At 56.5% G+C, this 26697-nt stretch overlaps 1 protein-coding gene across 2 annotated transcripts in view; it reads left to right on the top strand.

Moving 5' to 3' along the window:
* Nucleotides 1–26318, top strand: part of KCNH2 (potassium voltage-gated channel subfamily H member 2) — a 33838-nt gene extending 7520 nt beyond the window's left edge. Inside the window, exons 3-15 of one of the 2 annotated variants that reach the window (XM_077149640.1) lie at nt 10920–11084; nt 12166–12606; nt 13348–13559; nt 18338–18766; nt 19334–19721; nt 20148–20347; nt 20985–21237; nt 22349–22542; nt 22900–22999; nt 23494–23766; nt 23861–24047; nt 24424–24601; nt 26068–26318. In XM_077149640.1, the coding sequence (XP_077005755.1) occupies nt 10920–11084; nt 12166–12606; nt 13348–13559; nt 18338–18766; nt 19334–19721; nt 20148–20347; nt 20985–21237; nt 22349–22542; nt 22900–22999; nt 23494–23766; nt 23861–24047; nt 24424–24601; nt 26068–26205 (3158 nt within the window). In that variant the 3' untranslated portion in view covers nt 26206–26318. Of the gene's footprint in view, nt 1–10919; nt 11085–12165; nt 12607–13347; nt 13560–15155; nt 15580–18337; nt 18767–19333; nt 19722–20147; nt 20348–20984; nt 21238–22348; nt 22543–22899; nt 23000–23493; nt 23767–23860; nt 24048–24423; nt 24602–26067 lie in introns of those variants that run through there. The other variant, XM_077149650.1, reaches the window with a different exon arrangement.
* The last annotated feature ends 379 nt before the right edge of the window (nt 26319–26697 follow it).

The following is a 26697-nucleotide window of genomic DNA, read 5'->3' as shown; positions in this document are numbered from 1 at the left end:
TGGGGCACAGGGTCGGAGAGGAGCCCAGCTGCCTCTCCCTGCTTGGTACACTTCCCTCTGCAGCTTCCCTCTCTCAACTGGTCCTGCGAGGCTGGAGGCTTAGAAGGGCTGCAGAGAGGGGACCAACTCGTCATTCTTGAGCCAGAGTGGGGTGACCTGGCCCGTTTGCGGGGGGGCCCTCCCATCCCATCCCATCCCGGTGGTTCCACCTTAGGGGGTGAAGTAGGGATGATGTGGTTTGTGACTGTTGTCAACACTGGGATCTGGAGAGTGTCGGGAGGGCGGCTCCCGATGGATGTTGTGTCTTCCTGTAGCCCCCGGAGAGGAGCTATGTAAATATTTGCGCAGAGCCAGCTGGGATGGGAGCAGAGTTTGATGGTGGCCTTGGGCTCTGGGGAGGGTGGGGATGAGGGCAACAGGGCCAGCTGAGTTGGGATGAGACTGGGCCTATTTTCTGCCCAGAGGTGTCTTCCTGTGTGGTGTGATTCCAAGAAAGAGGTTCTGAGAAAGCTCTTTCACACTCAAACATCTCCCCTACGGTGCCTGAAATGCCTCCATTAGAGAACTTTTCATTTGGATTGAGATTTATCTTTTTTTCTTTAAAAACACATTCTCTCTCATCACTATCCCTCCCCATATACAGGGAACATGGCAAGAATTTAGTCCTTTAGTGTGAGTGAGTTGAACAGATACTTCCCTCCTTGGCATGGGGAGAAGGGACATGGGGGTCAGGGCCAAAGGGGAGGAGGGACACCCAGGACATATGGGAGAGGCTCAGATGAGTAGCTGTCACCCTGAAGAGTCTGCTTCTTAGTCCAGCGGCCTGCAAGGGATCTTTTAAAGCTATGGGTTGTGGTTGGTCTCAAATGAACCCCTCTATGTTTTGGTCTCTTGTCTACTGGACTAAAAGTGCCTTAAGGACCAGGGCAATCTTTTCCCTTTTGCTCCATCCATCTCCCGGTCTCCCACGCTCACAGTTTTGGACGATGTTGTCGTGTCCGTCTTCCTCACTAGATTATAAGCTCCTTGAAAGCAGAAAGTAGCCTTGTCTCTTCTGTTTTCTGTTGTATCTGTGTGCTTTGTGCAAAGCTCAGTACGTATTTGCTGAATGACTGAATGAACGAATGAAGTCAGCAGTGTACCATATTGGAGAAGCCCTATACTGGGAATCAGGTGACTTGGGACCGATTTCTGGCTTGGTTACAAATTTGCTGTGTGACCTTGGGCAAATCACTTCCATTTCTGGGCTTCAGTCTCCCCCTCTTTGAAAACCCTTAGAACATAGAATGCTAGGGCTGGGAGGGATTGTAGAGAATGGGGAAGCTGTCAGGGCCCAAAGTAGGTGGGGCCAACAAGAGGGCTGAGGTGGCTGGCCACTGAGAGAGCTGGGAGTCACCCAGCCCTGCCAAGTAGATGGGGACATTGTGGGGCTCAGGGTGAAGGCATCTGCAAGCTCACAGCCTGCCCACCCTCAGAGGGGTCCAGGAGGCTTTGGTGGGGAGAACGTTTTTAGAGCTGCTGAAGAGGAGTAAAGCTGGAGATGGGTGGGTGGCAGCCATATCAGCAGCACACACAGGCACACTCATTGTTGCGACTGCACTTTACAGTTTGCAAATCGGGGACACATGTTTTGTGGCAGGTGGTCCTCATGGCCCTCTGAGAGGTAGGATTCCTCTCTGGCATTTTACAGAAGGGAAATGATGGCTTTAGAAAGACTAAGAGACTTGCCCAAGTTTCCCCAGCTGGTGGTGTCTGAGTTGGAACATGAACCCAGTTTTTCTATTTCAGCTCTAAAGCCCTGCCCAGCCCGGAACAGCACTGCACAGGGTGTCTTGCTCCAGAGGGCCCTTGTGGGGGTGACAGGCTCAGGGCCTCAGGAAACTTTGGGTTTTAGCTCTGGTTCTGCCACTGACCTTGGCCAGAATTCTCTGAGAGCCTCAATCCCTCATTTGCTCAGTGGGTTAATGACACCGATCTTTCCATGCACTACTGTGGGGAGGTTCCTTAAATAAGATGATAGATGCCAAAACGTTCCAAAGCAGTATCAGGTGCCAGACAAGTGCCAGAGTTCATTATGCTTGCCATTTAGCATGGCATCACCCATGTGGCCGCAGGTCCTGGCCAGTGCTGCTGCCACCATTTGAAGTGAGTCCAACTGCGGCCTTGGCAGCCCTGTTCCTTCCCCATCCCAACTCACAAACTCCTTTCCCCCTCCCTCCTGAGGCCCCTACTGACCCCAGATCCAGCCTCCCCCCCAAATAATGAAAACCACAATATTTGTGTTCATGTTTTTTTTTTCTTTCTCTTTTGTTTTGTTATTTCCCGTTATCTCACTCCCAGCTCAATTACCCACCCCACAGCCAACCTTTCAAATGTACTAAATGTAAATGTTTTGCTGGCATCTGTTCTTGCAAAATGTGTCTTTTGTTTGGATGCATATAGGTTTAATTTATGTAAATGATATTATGCTGTATGTTGTGTTCTGGCGTTTGCTTTTCTTTCATAAAAGTGTGCCTTGACATCCATCCAGGATGTCCTTCACCGTCTAATGTGTAGTTCCTATTCCATGGTGGGTATCCATCCCGTTTTCCTTACCCGCTCTTCCGGGGAGGGACCCCCAGATTGTCCTTAACTCCCTGCCACCATAAATAATGCTGTATGAACATCCTCATACATATTCATTTTCGGACTCCCGTGAGGACGTTTTTAGGATATATACCCAAGAAATGGAATTGCCGGACCACAGAGCATGTGGACCCTGAATTCAGCCAAAGACTTCCAGATCACACTCCAGGCTGGCTGTGCCCGTCCCCACCCTCCTAAACAGAGCGTGAGATTCCCACGCCCCCACATCGTCACACTTGGCATTATCTACTTTTCTAATTTTTGCTGATCTCATAAGGAAAGTGATATCTTGTCACTTTAATTTGCATTTCTTTGATTTCTAGTGTGTATGAGCATCATGTAGGCTCGATAGCCTTTTGGGTTTCCTTCCCTGTGAATTGCCTGTTTGTAGCCTTTCCTTATTTTTCTACGGAGGTTGCTTTCTTTTGTTTTTGTTGATTGCAGAGTTCCTTGCGGGTCCTAGAAAATACAAATGCATACAGTTATATATATTCTGGATATTAATGCCTTGTTGAATTGAGATATTGAAAATTTCTTCTCCCATTTGGTGATCTGGTAAATTTATCCAACAAAGATACTTAATTTTGATACAAATCCATTGTTTTTTTTTTTTGTTTTTTGCTTTGTTTGTGCTTTTGAAGTTTTGTTTAAGAAATCCTTTGCCATTCCTGGGCTGCAAAGGTCTATATTTTCTTCTATTAATTTAATTGTTTTACCTTTCTCAGCTGGGTTTCTAATCCATCCTGAGCCTACCTCTGTATGTGGTGTCAAGTAGGGATCAAGTTTTATTTTTTTTCCATGTAGTGAGCCAATTTTCCCACCACCATCTAGTAAGTAGTCTGTTCTTTTCCATTGATTTGTGGTGCTACCTTTATCATAGATTAATTTCTCGTATATCCATGGGCCCGCTGTTCTTTTTCAAATATTTATTTGTATGTTCTTGCATCAAAACCACATTTTTAAAAAAGCTATAATATTTAATACGTCTTAGTCACTGGTAAGGCAAATCTCTGTAATTAATCTTTTTTTTTTTAAAGTTGACACAGCTATTTGTAGACAAAGTTATCCTTCTTTATAAACTTCAGAGAAAGATTACTGAGTTCCTGGAAAGAAAAAACCCACTAGAATTTTGATTGGGAATACATTGAATTTGTAGATTAATTTGGGGAGAATTGACATCTTTATATTTTTATATTATATTTGTAATATTAGCTTATGCCATCCAAGAGCATGAACACTCTCTCAATTTATCAGATCATTTCTAAATCCTTTATCAAAGGTTGGTTTTGTTTTTCTCCATAGAGGTCTTGTGTATACTTGGCTAATTCCTGGATATAGGTTTTTTTTTTTTTTTCTATTGTGAAAGATATCTTATTTGGACTGTATTTTCTACTTATGCAATGATGGTATAGAGAATTGCTATATATGTTTTTGGACTGATCTTATATTTGGCAGCCTTACTGAACTCTGATAGTAGTTGCAATTGCTTTGATTTGGTTGGTTTTCTAGGGAGAGAGCCCTATCATCTGCAAATAATGGCAGTTTTCTCTGTTTACATTTGAGTCATTGTCATGTGTTTTAATGCTAGAATGTTCCACTGGCCTTTTCAGAGGGCCTGCAGGTGCACTTGTATTTGTTCCTTGTTGTTTCATGGTGTCCTTTAAAGTGGGCAAGTTAGGGAGGGATTATAACTCTTGGCTTAATGATCAAGAAACTGTGAGTCACTCGGTGACTGATGGAGAGCTGGAATTGAAACAGAGCTTTAGCAAGGCCTCCCCAGGCTCTGCTGGAGTGTTCTGGAGCCAAGGTGGGAGCACAGTGCTAGAAGTTTACAGAGCATTAGAGGTAGACGAGGGACTCAGACTCAATTCTTGTGGACAACTAGCAGTTCCTGTTGCCTTCACTGTCCTCAGGCAGGCTGTGACTACCACACTCTGTGAGACGCCTGCTTTAGCTCCTCCTTCACCTGGTTTCTTGGGGACTAGCCTCTGTGCTGTATGGTAAGTCTTGATCAGATTTAGTATCACTTTAGTAAAAAGACAACTTAATTCTCAAGGTAGTTCAGTCTGCTGTCTAGAATCAAGATGGGGGGCACTATGGGTTTGAAATGGTTAAATCCTGTTGCTAAAGGACAATGTCCCTGGATCTGAGAGCCAGTTTAGAGGGTAGGGAGACGGCCCTGCCCACACCTGCCCATAACCACAGCTCGCCACCCCTAGTCCATGTTCAGCCCTTTGACAAATCCTTACCCAGCATCTCCCATGAGGCTAGCCTTGCCCTGGCCTTAGTGAGCTGGCTGGGATAGAGAAAGAAAGTTTACCCCAGGAGCCATTGTACAATTATCTCCTAAATTAGGGATATATGTTTTGAGGAATTCCGTGGGGGCCAAATAGAGTGGTCAAGAAAGCCCTTGTAGAGGAGAGGCTTCAGTGGGGGTGGGGGGGCCCTAGAAGGATAGGGAGGGATCGGAGACAAGCAGGGTGGGGGCAGGTTGGAAACAAGAGGACCCTGCTGGGAGGGCAGGCTGATGGGGTGGGGAACGCGGGGCTCTAGAGTCCTGAGGGGGGACAGACTCCAGGAAACAGGAGGAAGGAGGTAAATGGAGGAGGAGAAGGAGAATGGAGCGACAGAGAGCTGTTTTCCCTATATAAACATGACCTTGTTTCACCTTCCCAGTGATTCTCCAAAGGAGAATGGGGATGTGACTCAGTTGTGTGTCCGGAGAGGTTCTATGGCCCCCAGCAGATTGGTGGCAGAGCTGGGTCTCAGCTGTTTTAAGCAGAGCTCTTCTCTTCAGGTCATTGCATGATCCCCATGGAAGACACACCACGGAGGTGTGGAGTGAGGGGGTCTAGATGGGCAGAGGTCCTGGTGGCCCTAGGGAGTGTTGGCAAGGTCCCTAACCAGAAGGTTGTCAGAGGAATCTGGCGATGTTCCTTCTCTGGGAGTTGGGGTCTGGATTGCGCTTTCCCCAGCTCTTGCCTTGCAGCGGGTGTTCCCCAGAAATCTCTGCATCTCTCATTCTTTCCCCCCTTTGCCTCCCCCTCCCCCCAGGCACTCATAGACTGGCTGTATTCTCAGGCTCTCCCGTTCTGTCGCCTGGGCCTGCAATGCCCCTGGCTTTCTCTCGGCCCCCAGCTGCCCATGAGAGCGGTATTAGCAACACGGTGGCCCCCGGCCAGGAGCGGCTCCTGCTGCATCTTCCTGTCGCCGCCACCAGTCTAAATATAACCTGACACTGCACAGCCCTGCGCTGCTGCCACAGGAGACAGCCTCCCTTCCTCGGGGGCGGACAGGCCTGAGTGGGGCCCCAGCCTCCTGCCCTCAGCATGACTTTGGGCCGGTCCGGGTGCAGCTCTTCTTGTTGGCAGCGCGGGAGGACAGCAAACAGGGCAAGGATGGCTGCCTCCCTGAGGTCACCTTCCCTGCAGGGACCCAGCACCCTACCTTGATACTGCTCTGGATGTTTCCACAAGGCAGTCACACATCTGTCGTCTCATCTGGCATCGAGGGCAGGGATCATTTGTCCCTGCGGTACCCACAGGGAGTCAGAGTCTCAGAGAGGTGGGCAAGCTGCCTAAGTCTCACAGCAAACGAGAAGGAGAGCAAGAGCTCAGGTCTCCCGATAGTTGGGGCAGGGAAGCTCAGCTCCCCTGTGGGTCCTCCATCTGCTAGTTTATTCCCTCATCCTCTGTCTCCTACTGTGCACCAAATTTTTTGGGTCCTGCTTGATATTCGGCTCAGTGAGGGCGGGGGCCAGGCCCATCTTGTTTGTCATTTTACTCCCAAAGCTTTTCATGGTGATGGGCTGGTGGCTGTGCTTAGTGAGTATTTGTGGGTGACTGAATAGCTATCCCATGCGGGAGCCATGATTACGCTGAGTATACAGAGGGGGAAACTGAGACTCTGACCTGAGGGCCTTGCCCACAGACACTCGGCTGGTCACCTGCAGCTTCCCTCCCCTCACAAAAGCAAAGTGTGACCCCTGCCTGGGGCCTGGCACAGGCCACGGGTATCCAGAAGCAGGGAATCAGCGTGGGACTGGGGAGGAGGTCTGGAGGTGGGGTGGGGGTGGGGGTGCTGGGCAGGGGCCACGCCCCCACAGGTGGACTGCAGAAGGAGGGTTGGGAACGAATGAAAGCAAAGCAGGCTTTGTATTCTAATGAATGGCAGAGGCCCTCAGGGGGTCAGTCTGAGCTACACCTGCCTCACCTGGAACTGTGGAGGCCTGGATCTGCCCTCCAGGGCCCCTCTCCCACTGCCCCCTCCCATTCTCCCCTTTTCAGTGACTTGCAGTGAGTTGTATGACCCCCCTTGTAGGGCTGTTAGGGTGAGGCCCTTGCCTACCTCATTGGTGGAGGCTGAAAGGCGAGGAGGGTATAAAGGAGCCAGGAGCCTATACATTTAGGTTGTTATCGATTGATCAATGTCTTCCCTTTCTTTGTTTCCATCTCCAGAGGGGCCCAGGGCACCTAAGCTGAGGCCACAGAGTGCCCCCAGTCCCCTAGGGGGCAGGCCGGGCAGAGCAGGGAGGGCCTCCTCACCCAGGGGGAAGTCTCTCCAGCTGGGGCTGGGGACTGGGCGGGCAGGTAGGGAGCCCTGCCTCAGCCACGTGAGCCAGGCTGGCCCAGGGACCTCCGATCCCTAAGACCAACCCACCTGTCTCTCCCCTCTCCTCCTCTTCCTCACTTTTCTTGAGCAGCTCCCAGTACTAGGCTCTGGGTTTCACAAATGTTCTGTCATTTCATCCCTGCAGCCCCGAAGGGTGGGTGTGGCCGCCCCGGAGGACTGGGGCCTCTGGGAGGGTGAATGGCCTACCCAAAGCCATTCTCACTCAGCGAGGAAAGGCCACCTGCCTCCAAAGCCCATGCTCCCTCCCTCACGGTGAGGACTCCTCAACCAGGGCCGCAGGAATCTCCTGCCCCCCTGCAGTCCTTGTCCCTGGGTGCTCCCCTTCCCGGGAGCCGGCCTGGCGGTGGCTGCCTCTGGAGTGCGGGCTGCGCCTGCCACGGAGTGGCGCTTGGTGGAACTGCAGCCTCGACCCAGCCCTGGGCATCCACGCAGACCTTCCGGAGTTCAGCCTCTGCCCCTGGGGGCGTGGGGCTGGCTGAGCCTGGGCGTGGTCTGGGGGAGATGCGGAGCAGAAGCGGTGGGCTGGGAGCTGGGGTGGGCATTTCCGAGGCAGGGCAGTCAGTGTCCCCTGTGTGCCCCTCCCAGGGCTCTCCGGGGGGCAGCTCAGACCTGCGGCTTCTCAAGATTGTTCTCTCTACTGGGTGGGAGTGTAAAGGTCAGAGTCCCCCCTGCCCACCAGTTGGGATTTGCTCTGTGCCCATGCTCAATTTCCAGACTGTCATTGTGCCCCATCCCTGGCCTGGCCGACTTTCAGCTGCTCCCAGGGATCCCTATCCCTGCTGGTCTGTCTTTTGGGAGCCCGCCCACCCATAGGATGGGGTCTGGGTGGCAGGCCTGCTGGGAAGCTAGGGCTGAGTAATAGGGCAGCTGGTGGGCAAGACCCAGCTGAACTAGCCGGGTGGGAGGGGCGGTGCCTCAGGAAGCACGGGCCAACTCAGGGCCACCCACTTTTCTTTCTTCCACTCCCCCTTGAGGTTAGCAGCTGAAGCCTCCTGTCCCCAGCCCCCACCAGGCAGAGCTCCAGTTCACATTTTTGGAATAACCAGAGCTTTGACAGGGTTATTTGAAAGGGAAAATTCCTTGAATGTCGAAGTAGAGAGAGGGCCAGGGGGGCTGTGTGAGTGTGTATCCGGGGATGGGGCCGCCTCTGCCCGGAGAAGAGCTTCTATCTGGAGGTTCTGCAGCCTGGGGTGGGGGTGGGGATGGGAGTGGTGGCAGTTTGAGATATCCGGGACCTGGGGTGAGCAGGCTTCAGGGTGCGGTGTTGGCCTCTCCGCTGAGAGGCCTGAATTGAAGTGAGGAGAGGGTGATGAGGTCTCACGTTCAGAATCCCTGGGGCAGAGTCTCCAGGCCAGCCTGAAGGGCTGGGGTCTTGGCTGCCTACTCTAGACTTCTCTTCGACAGGTTTCCTGGTGAAGAATGAGGCCCCAGGGCTGGGTGCTGGGGCTCTCTGGACCTGAGGCTTCCTGGTCTCTGGACTAACCTTCCTTAGTCCTGCTGAGGGCCAGTTCCTGCTCAGGCCGCTGCTGCCCATCACCATATTAGGACATAAAACTCTAGGCCCGCTGTCTGGGTGCCAAATAGTCTCCAGCTGGGCCTGTTCCCCACCCCACACACCCCAACTTCCCTCCCTCCCTGCTGCCCATCTCCTGCACCCCACACTCCCAGCCTCCCAAGACCACAGCTGTGCTTTGGCTAGGCCATGTCAGAGGCCAGAGATCAGGGGACAAGAGAGGCAGTCGTGGCTGCTGGAGGGAGACTCACACAGAGTCCCTGGGCTCAGATCCCTCCGCAGTGCTGTGAGAACCTGGGATGTGGTGAGTGGAAAGGCTGATGGTGGGTGGAGAATTCCAGCCCCTCCCCTGGTGTAACCTCCATCACCCCGGTGCCATCCCGTTTAAGTTGATGTCAGAGGACCTCATTGCACAGGATTAATCCCCATCTGCTCAGTCCTCTCAGCCCTGCCCCTGGCACATCTTCCCCTCGCCTGACCAGCAGCTCCCTAAATCAGGCCCTTCTCACCTGTCTCAGGCTGATGCTGAAGCTGATCTCACCACCTCCCCAGGGCTCAGCCCCTCAGGCCGCCTTGGCAGAGTCATCAAGCACCATCTCCAAGTCCTGGCGGGCCAGCTATCTCCCCTGACTCAAATCATACACCCCGCCCCCACTGTGGCTGGGCTGAGAGCAGGAATGGAGGTGAGGGGGGGTACAGAGGGTCGGGAGATGAGCCCAAGGAGATTATGGAGGTAGAAAAGTGAGGAGATAGGGTGGGCAGGCATGGGGTTTTTAGGGATACAGTGGGACCATGTTGCTAATCACCACCACCACTTCCTCTTCCTTCTCTTCACTATCACCCCATAACCATGAGTGCCTCCACCATCAGCATTGCCCATCACTGTCCTATTAATCAGTGCCTGTCTCAGGATGCGTTATTCTAGGTACTGAGCACGTCAAAGGGGATGCCTTTAGGTCTCTTCAGTTCAGAGAAGACAGATGAGCATGGGGTAAGCTGAGACAAGGAAAGGGGCCTCAATCCAAGGGAAGAGTAGGGGATGAGGAACAGGCCTGGGCCCCTGTAGGGTTGGTTGAGAAGGAACAGAATTTAATATGCTTTCTTGTTTCATCAAGGAGGACTTCCCCTGGGGCACTGGGGTCTGAGCTAGGCCTCAGGTGGGGCCTGAAAGTCTGCTTCAGAAACCAGCAGGAAGGAAGAGGTGACCCCACATGCTAGACAGAGAGCAAAGGCAGACAGAGTCAAGTTCACTGCTTGACCCTAGGGACCTGGTGACCAGAGAGAGAGAGGGAGAGAGACCAGGAGGCAAAAAGCCAAGGGCAGAGAAAAGGACAAGGGCAGACAGAGATGAAAGATCTAGAAGCAATGCTTCTTGGACTCTTTGGTGAAGGATCAGTTTTCTTTATTTGTAATATGTTGCAGACCAATGCTTTTGTGAAATACAGAATCACGTGCTTGGGTATTGTGGCAATGCAAAATTGCTGTAAAGGTTTTGAAATTCTTGCTCTCAATTTCTGTACTTCTCTTGCTGTGGACTGACAACACATCTAGAGAGAAAAGAGACAGAAAGACAGATGGTAATTAAGCTAAGCTGCCGATAGTGTTTAGTTTATGCCAGGTGTTACTCTAAACAACTGACTCATTTAATCTCTACAACTCATGAGAAAAGAACTATTATTATTCCCATTTTATAGATGAGGGAAAGGAAGTTCAGAGAGGTTAAAGAATTTTGGGAAAATGCACAAACGATGAAAGAGTATGAGGGAAAAGCAAAGATGAATTGAGAGCATAGGGAAAATGAGACGAGAAGACAGAGCCAGAAAGGAACATAAGTCAGTGTGGTAGAAAATGTACTTAGGGAAAGAGGGCTGGAGAAATAAGATGGGCAGAGTGGTGGTGGTCAGAGTTATGCAACCAGCGAGAACAGGCAAATTGAGGGAGGAGAACTCAGACTGTCGGACAGCCAGCCAGGATGAGGGTTGTGGGCAGGAGAGACTGTAGAGAGGAGGGGATAGAGAACAGAGAGGCTTTGGGGGAGGCAGAATGGACAGTCCCTTCAGACTCGCGGATCTGTCCTGCCTGGATTTCTGCTCAGCACCACCGAGGGCGCCCTGGTACCACCATGACTGTGTCCCTTCCCATTCTGCAGGGAGTTGCTTCCTGTGCCTGGTGGATGTGGTGCCCGTGAAGAACGAGGATGGGACTGTCATCATGTTCATCCTCAACTTCGAGGTGGTGATGGAGAAGGACATGGTGGGGTCCCCGGCTCGTGACACTAATCACCGTGGCCCCCCCACCAGCTGGCTGGCCCCAGGTAAGTGCATCCTGATTCTTAGGCTGGCTCAGGAATATGTGGTTTCCTTTCCCTGGGGCCATGAAGCTTCCCAAGGCCCGGCAGAGCTGGAGGAGAGAACCCAGAGGACATTGCCTGGTCCTCCAGGCTGGACAGATGGGGGTGGAGTGAAAGATTGGGCCCAGAATCAGAGATCCTGGAGGCAGGAGAGCACCTGTTTTCCTAGCCGCACCTGCTTGGGTTCTCAGCACAGTGTCTCCTCTTTCCAGCCTGTGCTTGAAGCCCCAGAGATGGGGGACTTCCCCTCCCCAGATGGCCCAGGTCACTTCTGAGCAGCTCACCCCATCATTAGGAAACTCTGTCTTGTATGGGCCCAACTTTTTCTCCTCATCATTTTTACTCCACAGTCCTTGTTCCTGCACTGGCCAAGTCCTCTGCTGTAGCCTTGGCTAATTTAGAAGAGGATTTCTGAGGGTTGTGAGGAACATGCTTACCTGGCTGAAGACACAGAGGCCTCCCCTCATCCTTTCCATGACTCAAAAGCTTACAACTTCCCGACCCCATCCCAGCATGGCTTCTTTGGGTTTAGCCTCCCTCCTTCCAGTCATGGCAAGATATCTCACCTCTTGGTTTCCCAAGCTCTAAAACAACGTTAATTCATCTTTATCTATTCTCCAGATGCCATTTAAAAGTCAGTGGGTTATAGGAAAAAGGCAGAGGCTCATTCCTCCATTCAGATGCAGGCTCCACCAATTGTGTGGCCTTGAGCAAGTTTCCCCACTTATTTATGCCTCAATTTTCTCATCTGTAAAATGGGACTATACTCACCCAGCAAGTTGCCATGAGATCAAGGATAATTTATGTACCTTCTACCATGATGTGTGGCTCAAGAAATGGTATTTGTTAGTAACATGAGTCTCAGATTAAGATTGTATTCTAGAAATTTATTTTGAAAATTAAGTTCTGTGCAGAGTGGGGGTGGAGGGGTAAGTGTTCGGGCCTCCCAGTGCCCTACAGTCCCGTGTCACGGCTGGGGTTCCCGCTCCCTCTCCTCCTGCGTCTCTCCTCCCGCTGCCACCCTGAGCCTCTGCTCTCTCCACAGGTCGCGCCAAGACCTTCCGCCTGAAACTGCCGGCGCTGCTGGCCCTGACAGCCCGGGAGTCGTCTGTGCGGCCGGGGGGCACCGGCGGCGCGGGGTCCCCGGGGGCCGTGGTTGTAGACGTGGACCTGACGCCCGCGGCCCCCAGCAGCGAGTCCCTGGCCATGGATGAGGTGACGGCCATGGACAACCACGTGGCGGGGCTCGGGCCGGCTGAGGAGCGGCGCGCATTGGTGGGCCCCGGCTCCCCTTCTGGCAGCGCCCGTGCCCCTCACTCGCCCCCTCGGGCACACAGCCTCAACCCCGACGCCTCCGGCTCCAGCTGCAGCCTGGCCCGGACTCGCTCCCGAGAAAGCTGCGCTAGCGTGCGCCGCGCCTCCTCCGCCGATGACATCGAGGCCATGCGCGCAGTGCCCCCGCAGCCGCCACGCCACGCCAGCACCGGTGAGGGCTGGCCCGACGGGGCGGGGAGTGTGCGGTAGGTGGGGGGGGGGGGGGCAGCGCTGGGTCCCTGTGGGAACTGGCCCCTCTGGGAGCCTCAGCACCGCCAATGCGCACCCCAGGCGGACCACTTCTCCACCCACCACATCTGTCCCTTTCTAGGACTTCAGCTTCCTCACTCTCCACCAAGTCCTGTACGCCTGGGAGATAGAAAGCTTATTAACCACTTATTTAATCCCATTAAGTGGCCTTTTATTCCATTAAATGTCCATTCATCCCATTACGTTCTTTGACTCATGGAACCTTTGCTGGCCCCTGGAACTGGCTTTCTCAGTACAACTGGAGCTGGAGTGTCTGTGGAGAGTTTGAAGGCAGAAGGCACCTCCTGGGTCTTTGCCATCACCTGCCCTTCTGGCAGGGTACCGTTTCCCATATAACAGCGCCTTCCTGGGGATCTTCTTCCTCTGTGTCATCTCTTATTTGCATCGTGGCATGCTTCCTTAAAGTGGGAGTGGGGATCTGGCCTTGCTGATTCAGGACCAGGCTGCCTCTCTGTGGCTCTGCCCTTTCCAGCTGGGATGCTGATATCCCCTTGTCTTTGAACTGGGCTCCCCATTGACTCACCTGTACTACCCCTGACTCATGCTGGACCCAATCTCCGCTCTGGCTCTTCATATCAGTGACCAAACCGTCCTTAGGCTCCTGCCCTGCTGACCTGACCCGCATTCCCCTCTCCCACCCCAGGGGCCATGCACCCACTGCGCAGCGGCCTGCTTAACTCCACATCAGACTCGGATCTCGTGCGCTACCGCACCATTAGCAAGATACCCCAAATCACCCTCAACTTTGTGGACCTCAAGGGCGACCCCTTCCTGGCTTCACCCACCAGTGACCGTGAGATCATAGCACCCAAGATAAAGGACCGAACCCACAACGTCACTGAGAAGGTCACTCAGGTAGGCACCCAGTTCTTTGGTCTCACCACACCTAGGAGGAGAGGATGCAATCAGGGAAGTGGGCGTGGGCTGAGGTCGAGAGGTGGGAGATGGGGGGGCCAGCCAGCCAGGGCCTCTGGAGGGTGGGCAGACCTGCTGGCTTAGAGCTGAGGTGGGATATGGAACATCCGGAGAGGCCCTGGAGAAGGACAAGCTGGAGGGAGGTCAAGGTGGGGAGGGCTGGCCCTGGGAAGGAGAGACACAGAGTGGGGGTAGTGACTCCAAGGTCATAGGGTGGGAAGAGGGCAGTTGAGTCTGGGGAGAGAAGTCCTGACATGGGAGGGCCAGAGTGGGCAGGAGGAGACAGCCACAGGGTCTGGGTCTGTCCATAAGGGTGTGTATGAGGGAAGTATTGCTGGGCAAACCAACGGGAGGCTTCAAATCAGAAGGGGCTGCCAGGGTGGAGGTCAAGAGAATCTGATTCTGCTAGGCAAAGGTGGTGAGCAGGGGTTGGGGGGGGGGGGCGAGTGCCATGAGGTATGGCCAGGATGGCCTGCGGTACCCACCACTGTCCCCAAGTAATGGGAGAAGAGGCGTTTTCTTCCTGTGTATGGGTGGAGGGTATGGTGATGGGTGCAAACCTATGAAAGATATGGAGGAGTTCCTGAATCCTAGGTCAGAGAAGACCACCAGCCTGCACTGTCCCGTGTGACCCCCATGGCAGGGTCAGTCTGGTTTTCTGAGTCATTCTGGTAGATCAACTGCAGGCTCCCCTCTCCTCCCTGCCGGATCCATCCAACACCTTCTTTCCATCTTAGCCTTGGTGCAGGGTGGGCAGGAGGTGGGCAATGGGAGGGTCAGGAGTGGAGATCCCTGAGTCCCATCTCCTGTCCAACCTGCAGTGAGTGAGCAGCCTGGGACGGTGGGAGACCCCAGCCTCAAGCCTGCTGCTGCAGGTCTCCCTGTTCCTTGCCTCCCTCCCATCCCCCTTTCATAGCGACTCCCTGGGCCTGGCCTCCCTCGGTCCTCCTCCTGGCTCTGTTTCTGCTGTCTCTGGCTCTTTGGGACCCTGCCAGGCCTCCAGCCCCTTGGCCTTGACTCCAGAACCGTTCCCCCTTACCCCAGGCCCCATATCTGGCTGCCTACCTCTCTCCTCCCTCCCACCCATGCCTCTCTCTTGGTTTCCAACCTAGAGCCCCTGGCGGCCGCCCTGCTCCTGTGCCCACAGTGTGTGTGCCTGCCGTGTTGTTGTAGGTATGGCGTGTGTCTGTATTTGTCAGGTGTGTGCGTGCGTGTTCCTGGCTGTTCCAGCCATCGTGGCTGTCTCTCCATCTCTGGGTGCCTCTGTCCAACTCAGGCTCAGCTCAGCATTCAGACCGGCAGGGTGGGGGTGTCAGGGAGACCATTAATCTGCGGTGACAGGTCAGGCTGCCGGGTGGCGGGGGAGGGGAAAGGGCTGCAGGAGTGGCTGCAGCAGGAGCCTGGGAGCGGATGTGGGGGAGGGGGCTGCTGGCCTGGCACTGGGCAGAGGGGGCGGGCAAGGGCGGGGCGGGGGAGCCCAGTGTGGCGGGGTGGGGGTGGGGACCATGGGAGGAGGAGGGGCCGGCTGGAGGAGCAGAGGTTCCGACCGCTGCCGCCGCTGCTGGGCTGGCGGCAGGCGGGCAGAGCACAGCACCCTGGCAGCTGGGCCCACACCAGGGAGCCATGGGCTGCCTGAGCCAGGTGGGCTGCTGCCCATGCTTACTGCCAGGGTGACCCCAGCCCCGGGGGCCCAGCCCCAACGGCCCTGGCTGCATGCCAGTGGCTGCCCTGGGAGCCAGTCCGCCAGCCTCTGGGGCACAGCCCAGGCTGGGATTGCTGCTGGGGTGCAGGTGGGGAACTGGCCAGGCCCTCGGGCCCTCAGGCAGGCAGGCTGGGGGGAGCCAAGTCCTCCATGGCGGCCACAGCAGGAAAGGCGAGCGGAACAGGGGCTCTGCGGCCCAGCGCCCAGAAAGGCCGGGTGAGGCGGGCCGTGCGCATCTCCAGCCTCGTGGCCCAGGAGGTAGGTGACCCCCAGCCCCTTCCCCTCCCTGTGGGGCTGGGGCACTGTGGCAGGTGACCGGCAGGCAGGCATGTGACCTAGAAGTCTTTGGCTCCAGGCAGGGCCAGACTGGGGAGAGGGCTTCTGAGGCGTAGGAAGGCTTGGGGAGGCTTGACGTCTACAGCCCCAATTCCACCTTGGGCTCCTGTCCGCTTCTCTCTCGGGCCTGGGTTGACAGTGCTCTGCTGGCGGGGAATTCTCCTCTCCCATGGCTTCTGTAGGCTACCACAGTCTTCTAGCTCAAAGCACAAAGGGAGGAGAGAAAGAGCAAATGAAATGGGTACACAGAGAGGTTCGTGGGCAGACAGAGGGAGGAGAAGGAGCCAGCCTCCAGCTCCCATCTGACCTCCCCCGGCTGGCGGGGACGAGGAGAGGGCTGGCAGGCAGCAGCCAGGCTTGGCATGAAGGCAGCAGGTATGGAAGGTACTTGGGCCCCACTGCTCCCTTGCGCTTTAATGCCTGGGGTGGACACTGAGGTGGGTGAGGGAGGCTCAGGGTGCCTCAGGGATCCAAGGCTTGGAGGCTAGAGTTTGAGGTGGGTGGGGGTCAGAAGACACCGGATAGTTGATGAGGGCACACTGAGCTGAGGTACCTGCTTCACTGCTGTTGGGGAAGTCTGAGGTGGCAGTGGCTGGCTGTGGTCCCCCAGGCTGATTACTCTCCAGGCATCTTCTGGGAGCCACCTCTCTGCCCCCAGTCGCCCTCCTGCAGACCTTCTTTCAGAGAGACCACAGCAGGCACAGGGAAATGGACCGCAGAGAAGGACTGGGTGATAGCTCAGGGGAGTGAGTCTGGGAATTGCCACTACCACCTCCCCTGGTACCTGGGCTGTGCCTCCAGGCTCTCCCTACTTTGGCTCCTAGCTCCTCCCAGCTGAGGGGCAGGAGAAGTGGGATTCTCTCCATCCAAGGGCAAGGAACCAGGGTTTGGCTTCAATAAGTTCTACTCTAGGAGGAAACAAGTCAGGAGTGGTTGAAGACCTGGCCTCAGGCCATTATGGTCAGGTGGGGGTTGCCGAGCTGGGCCTGGCATTGGGGTCTATCTTGCATCATGTGATGCGTTTGTGCATTGGAACAGTCCTGGCCATGTCAGAGCAAACTTGAGGGCAAAGGGTCACTGCTTTCAGGTGGTCCCACCCCTGCGGGGCCCAGCTTCTCAGACGTGGGAGGAGTCCCACTCCAGGGGCAATTATCGTTTTCTAACCTCCTTGTCTGCTGAGGCCCTGGCAAGTTTTTTTTTGTTGTTGTTGTTGTTGTTAATTCCCTATCGAAACCTCCATACCTTAAGGAACAACTTGTGCTGAAGGCAGGTAGAAGAGGGAGCCATGAGCCTTTCCATACCTTTCCCTCTCTTGCATCAGTTCCCAGCTACTCCCACAACTTGACTGGTGCCCTTGGAACTCCTGTGTCACCCCTAACCATGACTTCACTTCCAGTTATTTCCTTTAAAGAGGTGTTCTCTGGACATATCTGATAAAGGTGGGTTCTGGGGATCCCCGGCTTGAACAATAATGGGAGCCTTTAGTGTTCTTCCCACCGTGCTCCCCTCTAGCCCAGGAGGCAAGAATCTGGGGAGCCTTGCAGTCAGTCCTGCTGGGAGCAGTGCCAGCAGCTTTGGCTCTTAAGGGACTAGCTGAGGTTGTGAGTTAGGCCACCACAGGATAGCAAGGGCAGGCTGGGAGAGCTTGGGGAAGGGGGGTTTCTTGGGTTGAGTTAGGTGTCTAGGAAAGGTTTTTGAGAGGCAGTGGGGAGGCCACAGGGGGTCAGAAAGCGGCTCTTCCTAGTTTGACTTGGGAAGGAAGAGTGACGTGGACACTGCCACGTAGTCTGGGTGGTGGGCCTGTTCTGTCCGTCTACTGTGGTGATGGGCAGTGCTTGCACCTGGTCTCTGAATTGTGAGCCTGTGCAGGGCTGTGTGTGTCTCACTCCTGAGTGTTTGCCTGTGTGCATACCCCTTTGTGTACACGCAGGACTGTCTTCTCTAGACTGGCTTATGTCCTCTTGCATCCCTTTGTAAGGGGTGGGGGCTGCCCTGGGTCTGGGTAGAGATGGAACCAGGAGATCAGGGGTCTGTGAGCATCTGTCTTTCCTCCCCTGGGAGGTTAAGGGGCCTGAGACAAAATGGCTGGGATCTTTGAGCCAGTGGCATGAAGGAGCCTTGAGACCCTTAGTCCCTGGGCCACCGTGATATGCGTGGAGACTGTGGCTCCTAAGTTAATGCCTAGCAGGAAGCTTCAGTCCTGGGAACATTTTCTGATTGTATATGGAGCAGGTATGCTGTTGCGGGGTCTGGGCAAGATTGCATGGTGGGCATTATTATAGTTCATGGGTCTGCATCTGCATTGCTTGTAGGGAGTGGTATTTCTGGGTGTTACTTCAGACTCCCCTGAATTTGGGTATACTGGAAATTGTCAGGACTGCTGGCTCCATAGTTTGCTGGCTCAGCTCTAGAGCCAGGAGTGCCTGTGCTGCATGGCATTCTGGGAACTGTTGTCGCCAGGTCTGGGGGTGGTCAATTGCTATGGCCACTTGGCTGAGGGGTGGGCATTCTGAGTGAAAGAGGCATTCTGGCCTCTCCCTTAACCCTGCTTGGCCTTTCTCTGGAGGCCCTAGCAGAGATGTCCCCTGGCTCCTACCCCTGAGGTCCCATGGCCTGTCCTCTCTGTGCCCCCTCCCACTGGGCGATCCCCTCCTCACTTGCAACTTCCCCACCTGCCCAGGTTCTGTCCCTGGGTGCGGACGTGCTGCCGGAGTACAAGCTGCAGGCGCCGCGCATCCACCGCGGGACCATCCTGCACTACAGCCCCTTCAAGGCCGTCTGGGACTGGCTCATCCTGCTGCTGGTCATCTACACAGCCGTCTTCACTCCCTACTCAGCTGCCTTCCTGCTCAAGGAGACGGAGGAGGGCCCCCTGGCCCCTGACTGTGGCTATGCCTGCCAGCCACTGGCCGTGGTGGACCTCATCGTGGACATCATGTTCATCGTGGACATCCTCATTAACTTCCGCACCACCTATGTCAATGCCAACGAGGAGGTGGTCAGCCACCCCGGCCGCATCGCTGTCCACTACTTCAAGGGCTGGTTCCTCATCGACATGGTGGCCGCCATCCCTTTCGACCTGCTCATCTTTGGCTCTGGCTCCGAGGAGGTGTGGTTGGCAGGGGCCCGGGAGAGGAGAGGGTGAGGCAGGGCAGCAGATGGGGGGTGCGTCGTGGGGATGGGCGGTGGAGTGAGAATGGGGCTGCAGAGGCTCAGAGGTCGCCCCGGCTAACCCATGCTCCTGCCTCCACTCCCTGCCAGGCTTCTCACCGGGTTGCAGGGGTCCGTGGGGGAGCCTTTCCTAACCTGTCCACCCAAATGGGCCAACCATTTTCTCATTCACATAAAAGTGCCCCCCCCCCATATGCCAGAGGGAGTTGGGGCTGCACAGCTCAGGGTGGTGCACCCGTCTGAGCATCCCCTTCCTCCCTTCCACTGTGGGGACTCCTCAGTCACAAAGCGAGCACCGAGCTCCATGAAACATCTGCACCGGGCCCAGCGCCGGGTCGGCCCTTCATCAGAGGTGGCTTCAGTTAACCGGAGGAGGGTCTGGGAGGAAGTCCTGGGGGACTGTCACCTCAGATGCCCCTCCCAGGACTGCAGTGGCCCCCAGCCCTCATGGCCCCACCTCCCCCTTGCCCCCACACCGAGTGCCTCCCGTGCCCTCTCCCCCCAGCTGATCGGGCTGCTGAAGACGGCGCGGCTGCTGCGGCTGGTGCGCGTGGCGCGGAAGCTGGACCGCTACTCGGAGTACGGGGCGGCCGTGCTCTTTCTGCTCATGTGCACGTTCGCGCTCATCGCGCACTGGCTGGCCTGCATCTGGTACGCCATCGGCAACATGGAGCAGCCCCACATGGACTCACGCATCGGCTGGCTGCACAACCTAGGCGACCAGATTGGCAAGCCCTACAACAGCAGTGGCCTGGGTGGCCCCTCCATCAAGGACAAGTACGTCACGGCTCTCTACTTCACCTTCAGTAGCCTCACCAGCGTGGGCTTTGGTAACGTCTCCCCCAACACCAACTCTGAGAAGATCTTCTCCATCTGCGTCATGCTCATCGGCTGTGAGTAGGCCCCGGGAGTGGAGGGATGGGAAAAGCGTCGGCCCAGGGTCTGGGAAGAACCCAGTGATGGTTTCCAGAGAGACACAAGTTGGAGGAAAGCGAGGATGCTCAGGGGGCCCATGGAAGGCGCCTGGCGTTAGAGACTCCAAGGTCCACCGTTGTGGTGTGATTTGGGGCACTAAAGTTTGAGGGCCGGGATACCAGAGCAGAAGGCCAAGGCCGGGCAGGAAGGAATTGCTGAAGGGCTGGTGTGTGTTTGTGCATTTGTCCTTATGCATTGTGTGTGTGTGTTTGCACTGTGACTGGCTTGTGTGCACCCATGACTGTGCGTGTTGTTGGCATGGTACCGGGGCTGAGCAGAGGGTCCCCGTGGGTGGGCAGGCACCCGGCGGACGCTGACAGCCCCCCTCACCCGCCCACCCCCAGCCCTCATGTATGCCAGCATCTTTGGCAATGTGTCGGCCATCATCCAGCGGCTGTACTCGGGCACGGCCCGCTACCACACGCAGATGCTGCGGGTGCGGGAGTTCATCCGCTTCCACCAGATCCCCAACCCACTGCGGCAGCGCCTCGAGGAGTACTTCCAGCACGCCTGGTCCTACACCAACGGCATCGACATGAATGCGGTGAGGCCCCAGGAGTGGGGGGGGGGGCGGGGAGGGCTGGCTGCAGGGTGGTGGGGGCTCCGCTCAGCTGGGTGAGTGTTTCCCAAACTGGGGTGGCGCTCGCTGGTTTAGAGGATCTCCCTGAGTGCTAAAGAGGACCCCGAGGTAGTACTGCCCCATCTCACCCAGGAAGAGACGGGAGCCCAGAGAGGGAAATGAGTGCATTCACAGGCGGAGTTCTCGCTTTGGGCAGGCACTGGGTCCTTCCGTGTGGGCCATTGCATTGAACCCTTACAGAGGTCCCCGGTAGTTATCAGTCTCCACACGTTACAAAGAAGGCCTGGAGAAGTGAGCTGGTGTTCCCGGGGTTGCACGGGAAGAAGCCATGGAGTGGGGATGAGAGCCTGGGCCCTGCCCATGACACTGGGGCCCGGGACGTGTCTCCCAGGACTCTCCGGGACTTGGGTCTGGCCAGTCGCAGGCAGCTCACCTGGTCTGGATTGGGAAGGAAACAATCTGGGAGGGATAAGGCTTTCCCATGACAAGGGATGGGATGGTGGGCTGAGGGTCCCGGGACAGGCTCCTGAGGTTCAGGCTGGGCTGGCGGAGCTGTGGGGGTGTGGGGAGGGGGTGCTGAGCTGGCCCTGGCCTTCCGCAGGTGCTAAAGGGGTTCCCCGAGTGCCTCCAGGCTGACATCTGCCTGCACCTGAACCGCTCGCTGCTGCAGCACTGCAAGCCCTTCCGTGGGGCCACCAAGGGCTGCCTGCGGGCTCTGGCCATGAAGTTCAAGACCACACACGCGCCGCCAGGGGACACGCTGGTGCACGCTGGGGACCTGCTCACCGCCCTCTACTTCATCTCCCGGGGCTCCATCGAGATCCTACGGGGCGACGTCGTAGTGGCCATCCTGGGTACAGCTGGGAAGGGGGCTAGGCTGGAATGCCCCCCGCTGGCCTTGGAGAGGTCACAGGCCTCAGAGGCTGCAGTTGCTAGGTGGTGTGAACCTGGGACTGCCTGCCAGAACCCAAGCTCAGGCCCTCTGAGGTGGGCAGCAGACAGAGGCTCCTAATAGGGTGGGGCTGCTGGACTCAGGGGCTCCCCCAGGTTCTCCTTCCCTTACAGATCCCCTTACAGGCAGCAGCACACCCTGCTTCCTTAAAGTGGGACCAAAGCCACATTCTCCAAGGGGGAGAGATGCTACTCGGAGACTGTACATTTGGTTTTATTAAGGGGAGCATATTAAGGTCCTGGAGCCTCATGCGGGACGCCTTGTGGTCCCCAGAGCCAGGGTGGTCCTGTCCTTCCCCTCCTACCCCTGCTTTTGACCCCGCTTGTCCTTGGGCTGGTGGGCCAGGGCACTGGGAACTCCTGCCCTCTCTGGTCTCTTCCTTGGCCTGTGCTTCAAACTCTTGGCCATGGCCCCTGGTAGGAACTTTGAGATTTTTCTCTGTTCAGTACAAGCATGCATTCACTTCCCCCCCCACCTCAAAAAAAGCCCACAACTAAAGCCAAAGTTTCACTGCATAATACTTGGCCTTACTACATGTGACACATTCTGGTATTTTCTGTTCTGTGGTATGTGAAGCTGAACAGTTCTGTTTTCTTTTGGTACAAAACCCAAACAAATATCAATCTTGATTCACTAAGCCATTGTGGTCTGTAGTTGGAAAAGCACTCCTTATACAGGTCAGCAGTTGGAGCAGGAGGGTGTTTGCGCCGTCGACTTTGGGGGTGGAATGGAGTTAGAACTCGGTGCCAATTGCCGGGAAGCACAAAGGTCCAAGGTCTTGGCCCTCTACCCCTTAGGGTGATGCTGTACACATCCTGCCTGTTGGGAGTTAAGGGGGACGCCGCTGCTGGCGCTCCCCTGTCTGTGTGCGCTGGGGTGGGGTGCGGTGGGGTGGGGCTGGGCCCGCTGCGGGTAGCCAAGAGGAGAGGCCGTTTAAAGGAAGGAGGGTGCCGGCTGCCTCTGGTGCCCTCCCCACAGGAGCTGAGCTCTCCCTCCTCTCCTGTGGCCTCCAGGAAAGAATGACATCTTTGGAGAGCCTCTGAACCTGTATGCACGGCCTGGCAAGTCCAACGGGGACGTGCGGGCCCTCACCTACTGTGACCTGCATAAGATCCATCGGGATGACCTGCTTGAGGTACTGGACATGTACCCTGAGTTCTCTGACCACTTCTGGTCCAGCCTGGAGATCACTTTCAACCTGCGAGATGTGAGTGGGCCACCCTGTGTGGGCTTTGGGAGGAGACCTGGCTTTTGCTCCTGACCACTTGGCCGCCTCTTCGCTGTGTGGCCCTGTGTGTTGCTTCTTGTCTCTGGGCCTCAGTTTTCCTCTCTGTCAAATGGCATACTAACCAGATTGGGTTGTGACAGTCCATATGGTCACTTTCCCAGCCTCAGCCTTTGTCCAGAACAGAGGTCACCTTGTGGAGAGAGTGTTCCCCACAGTGGGAGCTCCCAGTCCACCCCACCCTTTTCTGTGTTGATTAGGGTGGGACAGGGGTGGTCTTGGGCCTGCTTTTGGCAGGGCTGTTGAGTACAGAAGGGCTAACACTGTTCTTGGTTCCAGACCAACATGATCCCCGGTTCTCCGGGTAGCACTGACCTGGATGGTGGCTTCAACCGGCAACGCAAGCGCAAGCTGTCTTTCCGCAGGCGTACGGACAAGGGTGAGGCCGGGGAGGAGCGGGGAGGGGAGGGTCAGGCCCCTCCCTTTGGTGGCCCCCACTCCTCACCTTCAGCTGGCCAAGTGCTGTCTGTCCTTTCAAGTGTTGCCAGCCGTCACCTCCTCCAGGCAGCCACCTCCAACCCCTCTAGGGCAAGGGCAGGCCGAGCCTCCTTTGGTCCTTATAGGGCTGGGGTCACCTTATAGGGTACTGTTTTGATTGGATGAGGGGAGAAGAGGTAGGACAAAGGAGGGGGTGAGGGCCAGCAACGGATCTGAGGCCCCAGCAGTGTCGACCCTCTTCTGCTCCCGCTCCCAGGGAGTTCTTGGTCTGGTTGAGAGCTGGGAGGGAAGATAACAGAAGAACTAACTGGGAACAAATCAAGCATCCTGCCACAATCCTTTCCCAGGCCTGCTTGTGCTCCCCCCAACCCCCCTTCCTTCCCTCCTCTCCCCCGACTGCTCTCCTCTTAGAGGCCTGTTCTCTGTTTCCCACAGACGTGGAACAGCCAGGGGAGGTGTCGGCCTTGGGGCCGGGCCGGGCGGGGGCAGGGCCGAATAGCCGGGGCCGCCCGGGGGGGCCATGGGGGGAGAGCCCGTCCAGTGGCCCCTCCAGCCCCGAGAGCAGTGAGGATGAGGGGCCAGGCCACAGTTCCAGCCCCCTCCGCCTGGTGCCCTTCTCCAGCCCCAGGCCCCCCGGAGACCTGCCGGGTGGGGAGCCCCTGACCGAGGACTGTGAGAAGAGCAGTGACACTTGTAACCCACTGTCAGGTATGGGGGGCCAGGCTGGCCAGGAGGGCCACAGTGGGTGGTGGGCAGGTGCATGGCCTTCACCCCAGGCGTCATCCCAACTCTCCGGCTCCAGGCGCCTTCTCGGGAGTGTCCAACATCTTCAGCTTCTGGGGGGACAGTCGGGGCCGCCAGTACCAGGAGCTGCCTCGCTGCCCTGCCCCCACCCCCAGCCTCCTCAACATCCCTCTTTCCAGCCCGGGTCGCCGGCCCCGGGGTGATGTGGAGAGCAGGCTGGATGCTCTTCAAAGGCAGCTCAACAGGTAAGGCCCAGCCCCAGCTCAGCCGCAGTGCTTTGCGTGCATGTGTATACACACGTGTGTGTGTGTGTGTGAGTGGGGATTTAAAACCTGGGCACGTGCATGATGATGTTTGTGGGTGTGGGTTTCTGGAAGTTTCTTAAGGTATAGGGAGGAATGTCCACTCTGGGCCTGACCGTGTGTTGGGCAGTTGGACCCTCTCCCTTCATTTGGGGCTGAGCTAGGGGCAGCCACCCACAGAATGAAGCGTGAGCCTGAAGTTGACCAGCCGACCCTTCTGTGGGATGGTCCCAGAGCCATAGATGGAATATCTGCTTCCTGAGCACCTTCCCCCTACATGGCCCATGCGTGTGCCCTCTCCCCACCTCCTCGGCCCCAGGCTGGAGACCCGGCTGAGTGCAGACATGGCCACCGTCCTGCAGCTGCTACAGAGGCAGATGACTCTGGTCCCGCCCGCCTACAGTGCTGTGACCACGCCAGGTCCTGGCCCCACCTCCACCTCCCCTCTGCTGCCCGTCAGCCCCATCCCTACCCTCACCCTGGACTCACTTTCTCAGGTAAGTTCCCCAGGGCCCCTCATGATGTCCTTGGCCCTTCATTTGCTGCCCCAATCTATGTCCCCGCCCCCCACCTGACCTGTTTGGCTGCCTTTTTGTGTGGCTTTGTACCCCTGTGCCCTGTGCCCCAGCCTCCTCCCACTGTGTCCTGTCCTCCTCCCAGATGTCCACCTGGATGAGGCACAGGGGGAAGGAGGAGAGTTGGGTCAGCCAAAGCCCCCAAACAGCCAGGCGGGTCAAAGTCAGCAGACTTGAGCTGTGGCCGCTCCTGTCAGATCTCTCGAATGGCAGATCAACTCATTAGGCCTGTGTCATGGGTCTGTGTGGTCTTTGAGGATCACGGGCCCCCTGCGAGGAGAATGAGATTGCACCTGTGCTGTGGCGGTGGGGGTGCGCGCCCTGGGATAGGATTCCAGGTCCTTGCAGTGGCTGACGCCTCCCCAAGTCTGACTATCCTGTGCTCCCACAGGGCTAGGTCCTCTCCTTGGCTCTGACATTTCCCCAGCTTCCAAGGCCCAGCTCAGAGGGTAGGACTTTCGGGGCCTGCAGTTTTCTCATCTTGCTCTGGAGATAGGGCCTCAGCTGCCCTTTGTCCTGAGCGAACATGCCTCTTCCCAGCCTTCTGAAGCACGGCTGTGTCTGGGACCCCCTACCCGGTCCTCAGGGTCTGGAGAAGGGGAGTCTTCCTGCTACCGCAAGAGGCGGCCTCGGATCCGCTCCCTTCCCCCCGTCCCCTGGCATCCGCTCCCCTCCCATATGCTGCCTGCTCCTGTTTGCAGACACCAGGGCCCACGTCAGCAAATGTGCCAGTCTCCCTTCACAGCCTCCCCCGCAGAGATCTCACCAGCGAACTCGTCAGCACACACAAACCCCCTCCCGCCCGGCCCTGGCACTCTCCCTGGCCTGCAGAGGCCCTGGCCGCCAGCCTGCCTCTGTTTCTAGGTCCCTGAGTTCTTTCTGGATTGGAGGAAGGAACCTTGTTTCTCTTTCTGTCCCAGCTTCTGTCCCAATTTGGGGCTCCCTTATTCCCGGTTGGGTTTGGAGTCAACTGCCATGTTCCCTGAGGAAGGAAGAGGCTACGACCCCGAATTTGCCCTGGGCCTTGGGCAAGGCCCTCTGAGTTAGGTAGAAACTCCCCAGCTGCTCTCCACACCCCCGTTGGCACTTTTCCACCAGGAGCTCATTTCTCTACTTCCAACCTCAGCGTCTCCCCGTTGCATCCCTTGTCCTGGTCTGTTTGCCTTGACCCTTCTTTTGGTCCCCTCAAGCCCTTCTCTCTGTCCTAGACCCTCCTCTGTCCACCTGATCCCCCTCTCTGTCTTTCTGTCCACCCTCTGATGGGATGTGCATCTCTGTCACCAGATTCTTCCCGTCTGTCTTCTGACACTCTGTCCTCTGTCCCTCCTCTCTGTCCTTTCCATTCCTTCATGGGCTCCTTGCCCGCTAATGCTCCGTGTTCTTTGCAGGTTTCCCAGTTCATGGTGTGCGAGGAGCTCCCGGAACTTCCCCAAGACGGCCCCACTCGACGCCTTTCCCTGCCGGGCCAGCTGGGGGCCCTCACCTCCCAGCCCCTGCACAGACACGGCTCAGACCCAGGCAGTTAGTGGGGCAGCCAGTGTGGACACGTGGCTCACCCAGGGTTCAGGGCGCTGCCTGGGCCCCTCCCCTCTGAGGGCCGGCTCCAGGAGGCCCTGGCAGTGGAAGTGGAGAGGAATGCAGTGGCACAGCTCCTCCCTCAGCCCTTGGGACCATCTCCTCTTGCCGTCCCCTGGGCCCCAGTGGGAGGGGCAGGGGCAGGGCCGGGCAGTGGACGGGGGTCTGTGGTCCCCCCACTGCCCTGGGGGCATTAGCTGGTCTAACTCCCCGGAGGCACCCGGCCCTGGGCCTTAGGCACCTCAAGGACTTTTCTGCTATTTACTGCTCTTATTGTTAAGGATAATAATTAAGGATCATATGAATAATTAATGAAGATGCTGATGACTATGAATAATAAATAATTATCCTGAGGAGACTCCTGTGGTCTGGAAGGGTGCAGCTCTCTGCACACTGCACCCTGTGTTCATGTTTCGGGACACGTGGGTGTGTGCACTGTGTAT

This window comes from Tamandua tetradactyla, chromosome 1, assembly GCF_023851605.1.
Source record: "Tamandua tetradactyla isolate mTamTet1 chromosome 1, mTamTet1.pri, whole genome shotgun sequence".
NCBI classification, from domain to species: domain Eukaryota; kingdom Metazoa; phylum Chordata; class Mammalia; order Pilosa; family Myrmecophagidae; genus Tamandua; species Tamandua tetradactyla.
Note: the sequence above shows the minus strand (reverse complement) of the source record. Positions and strands in the feature narration are given on the sequence as shown.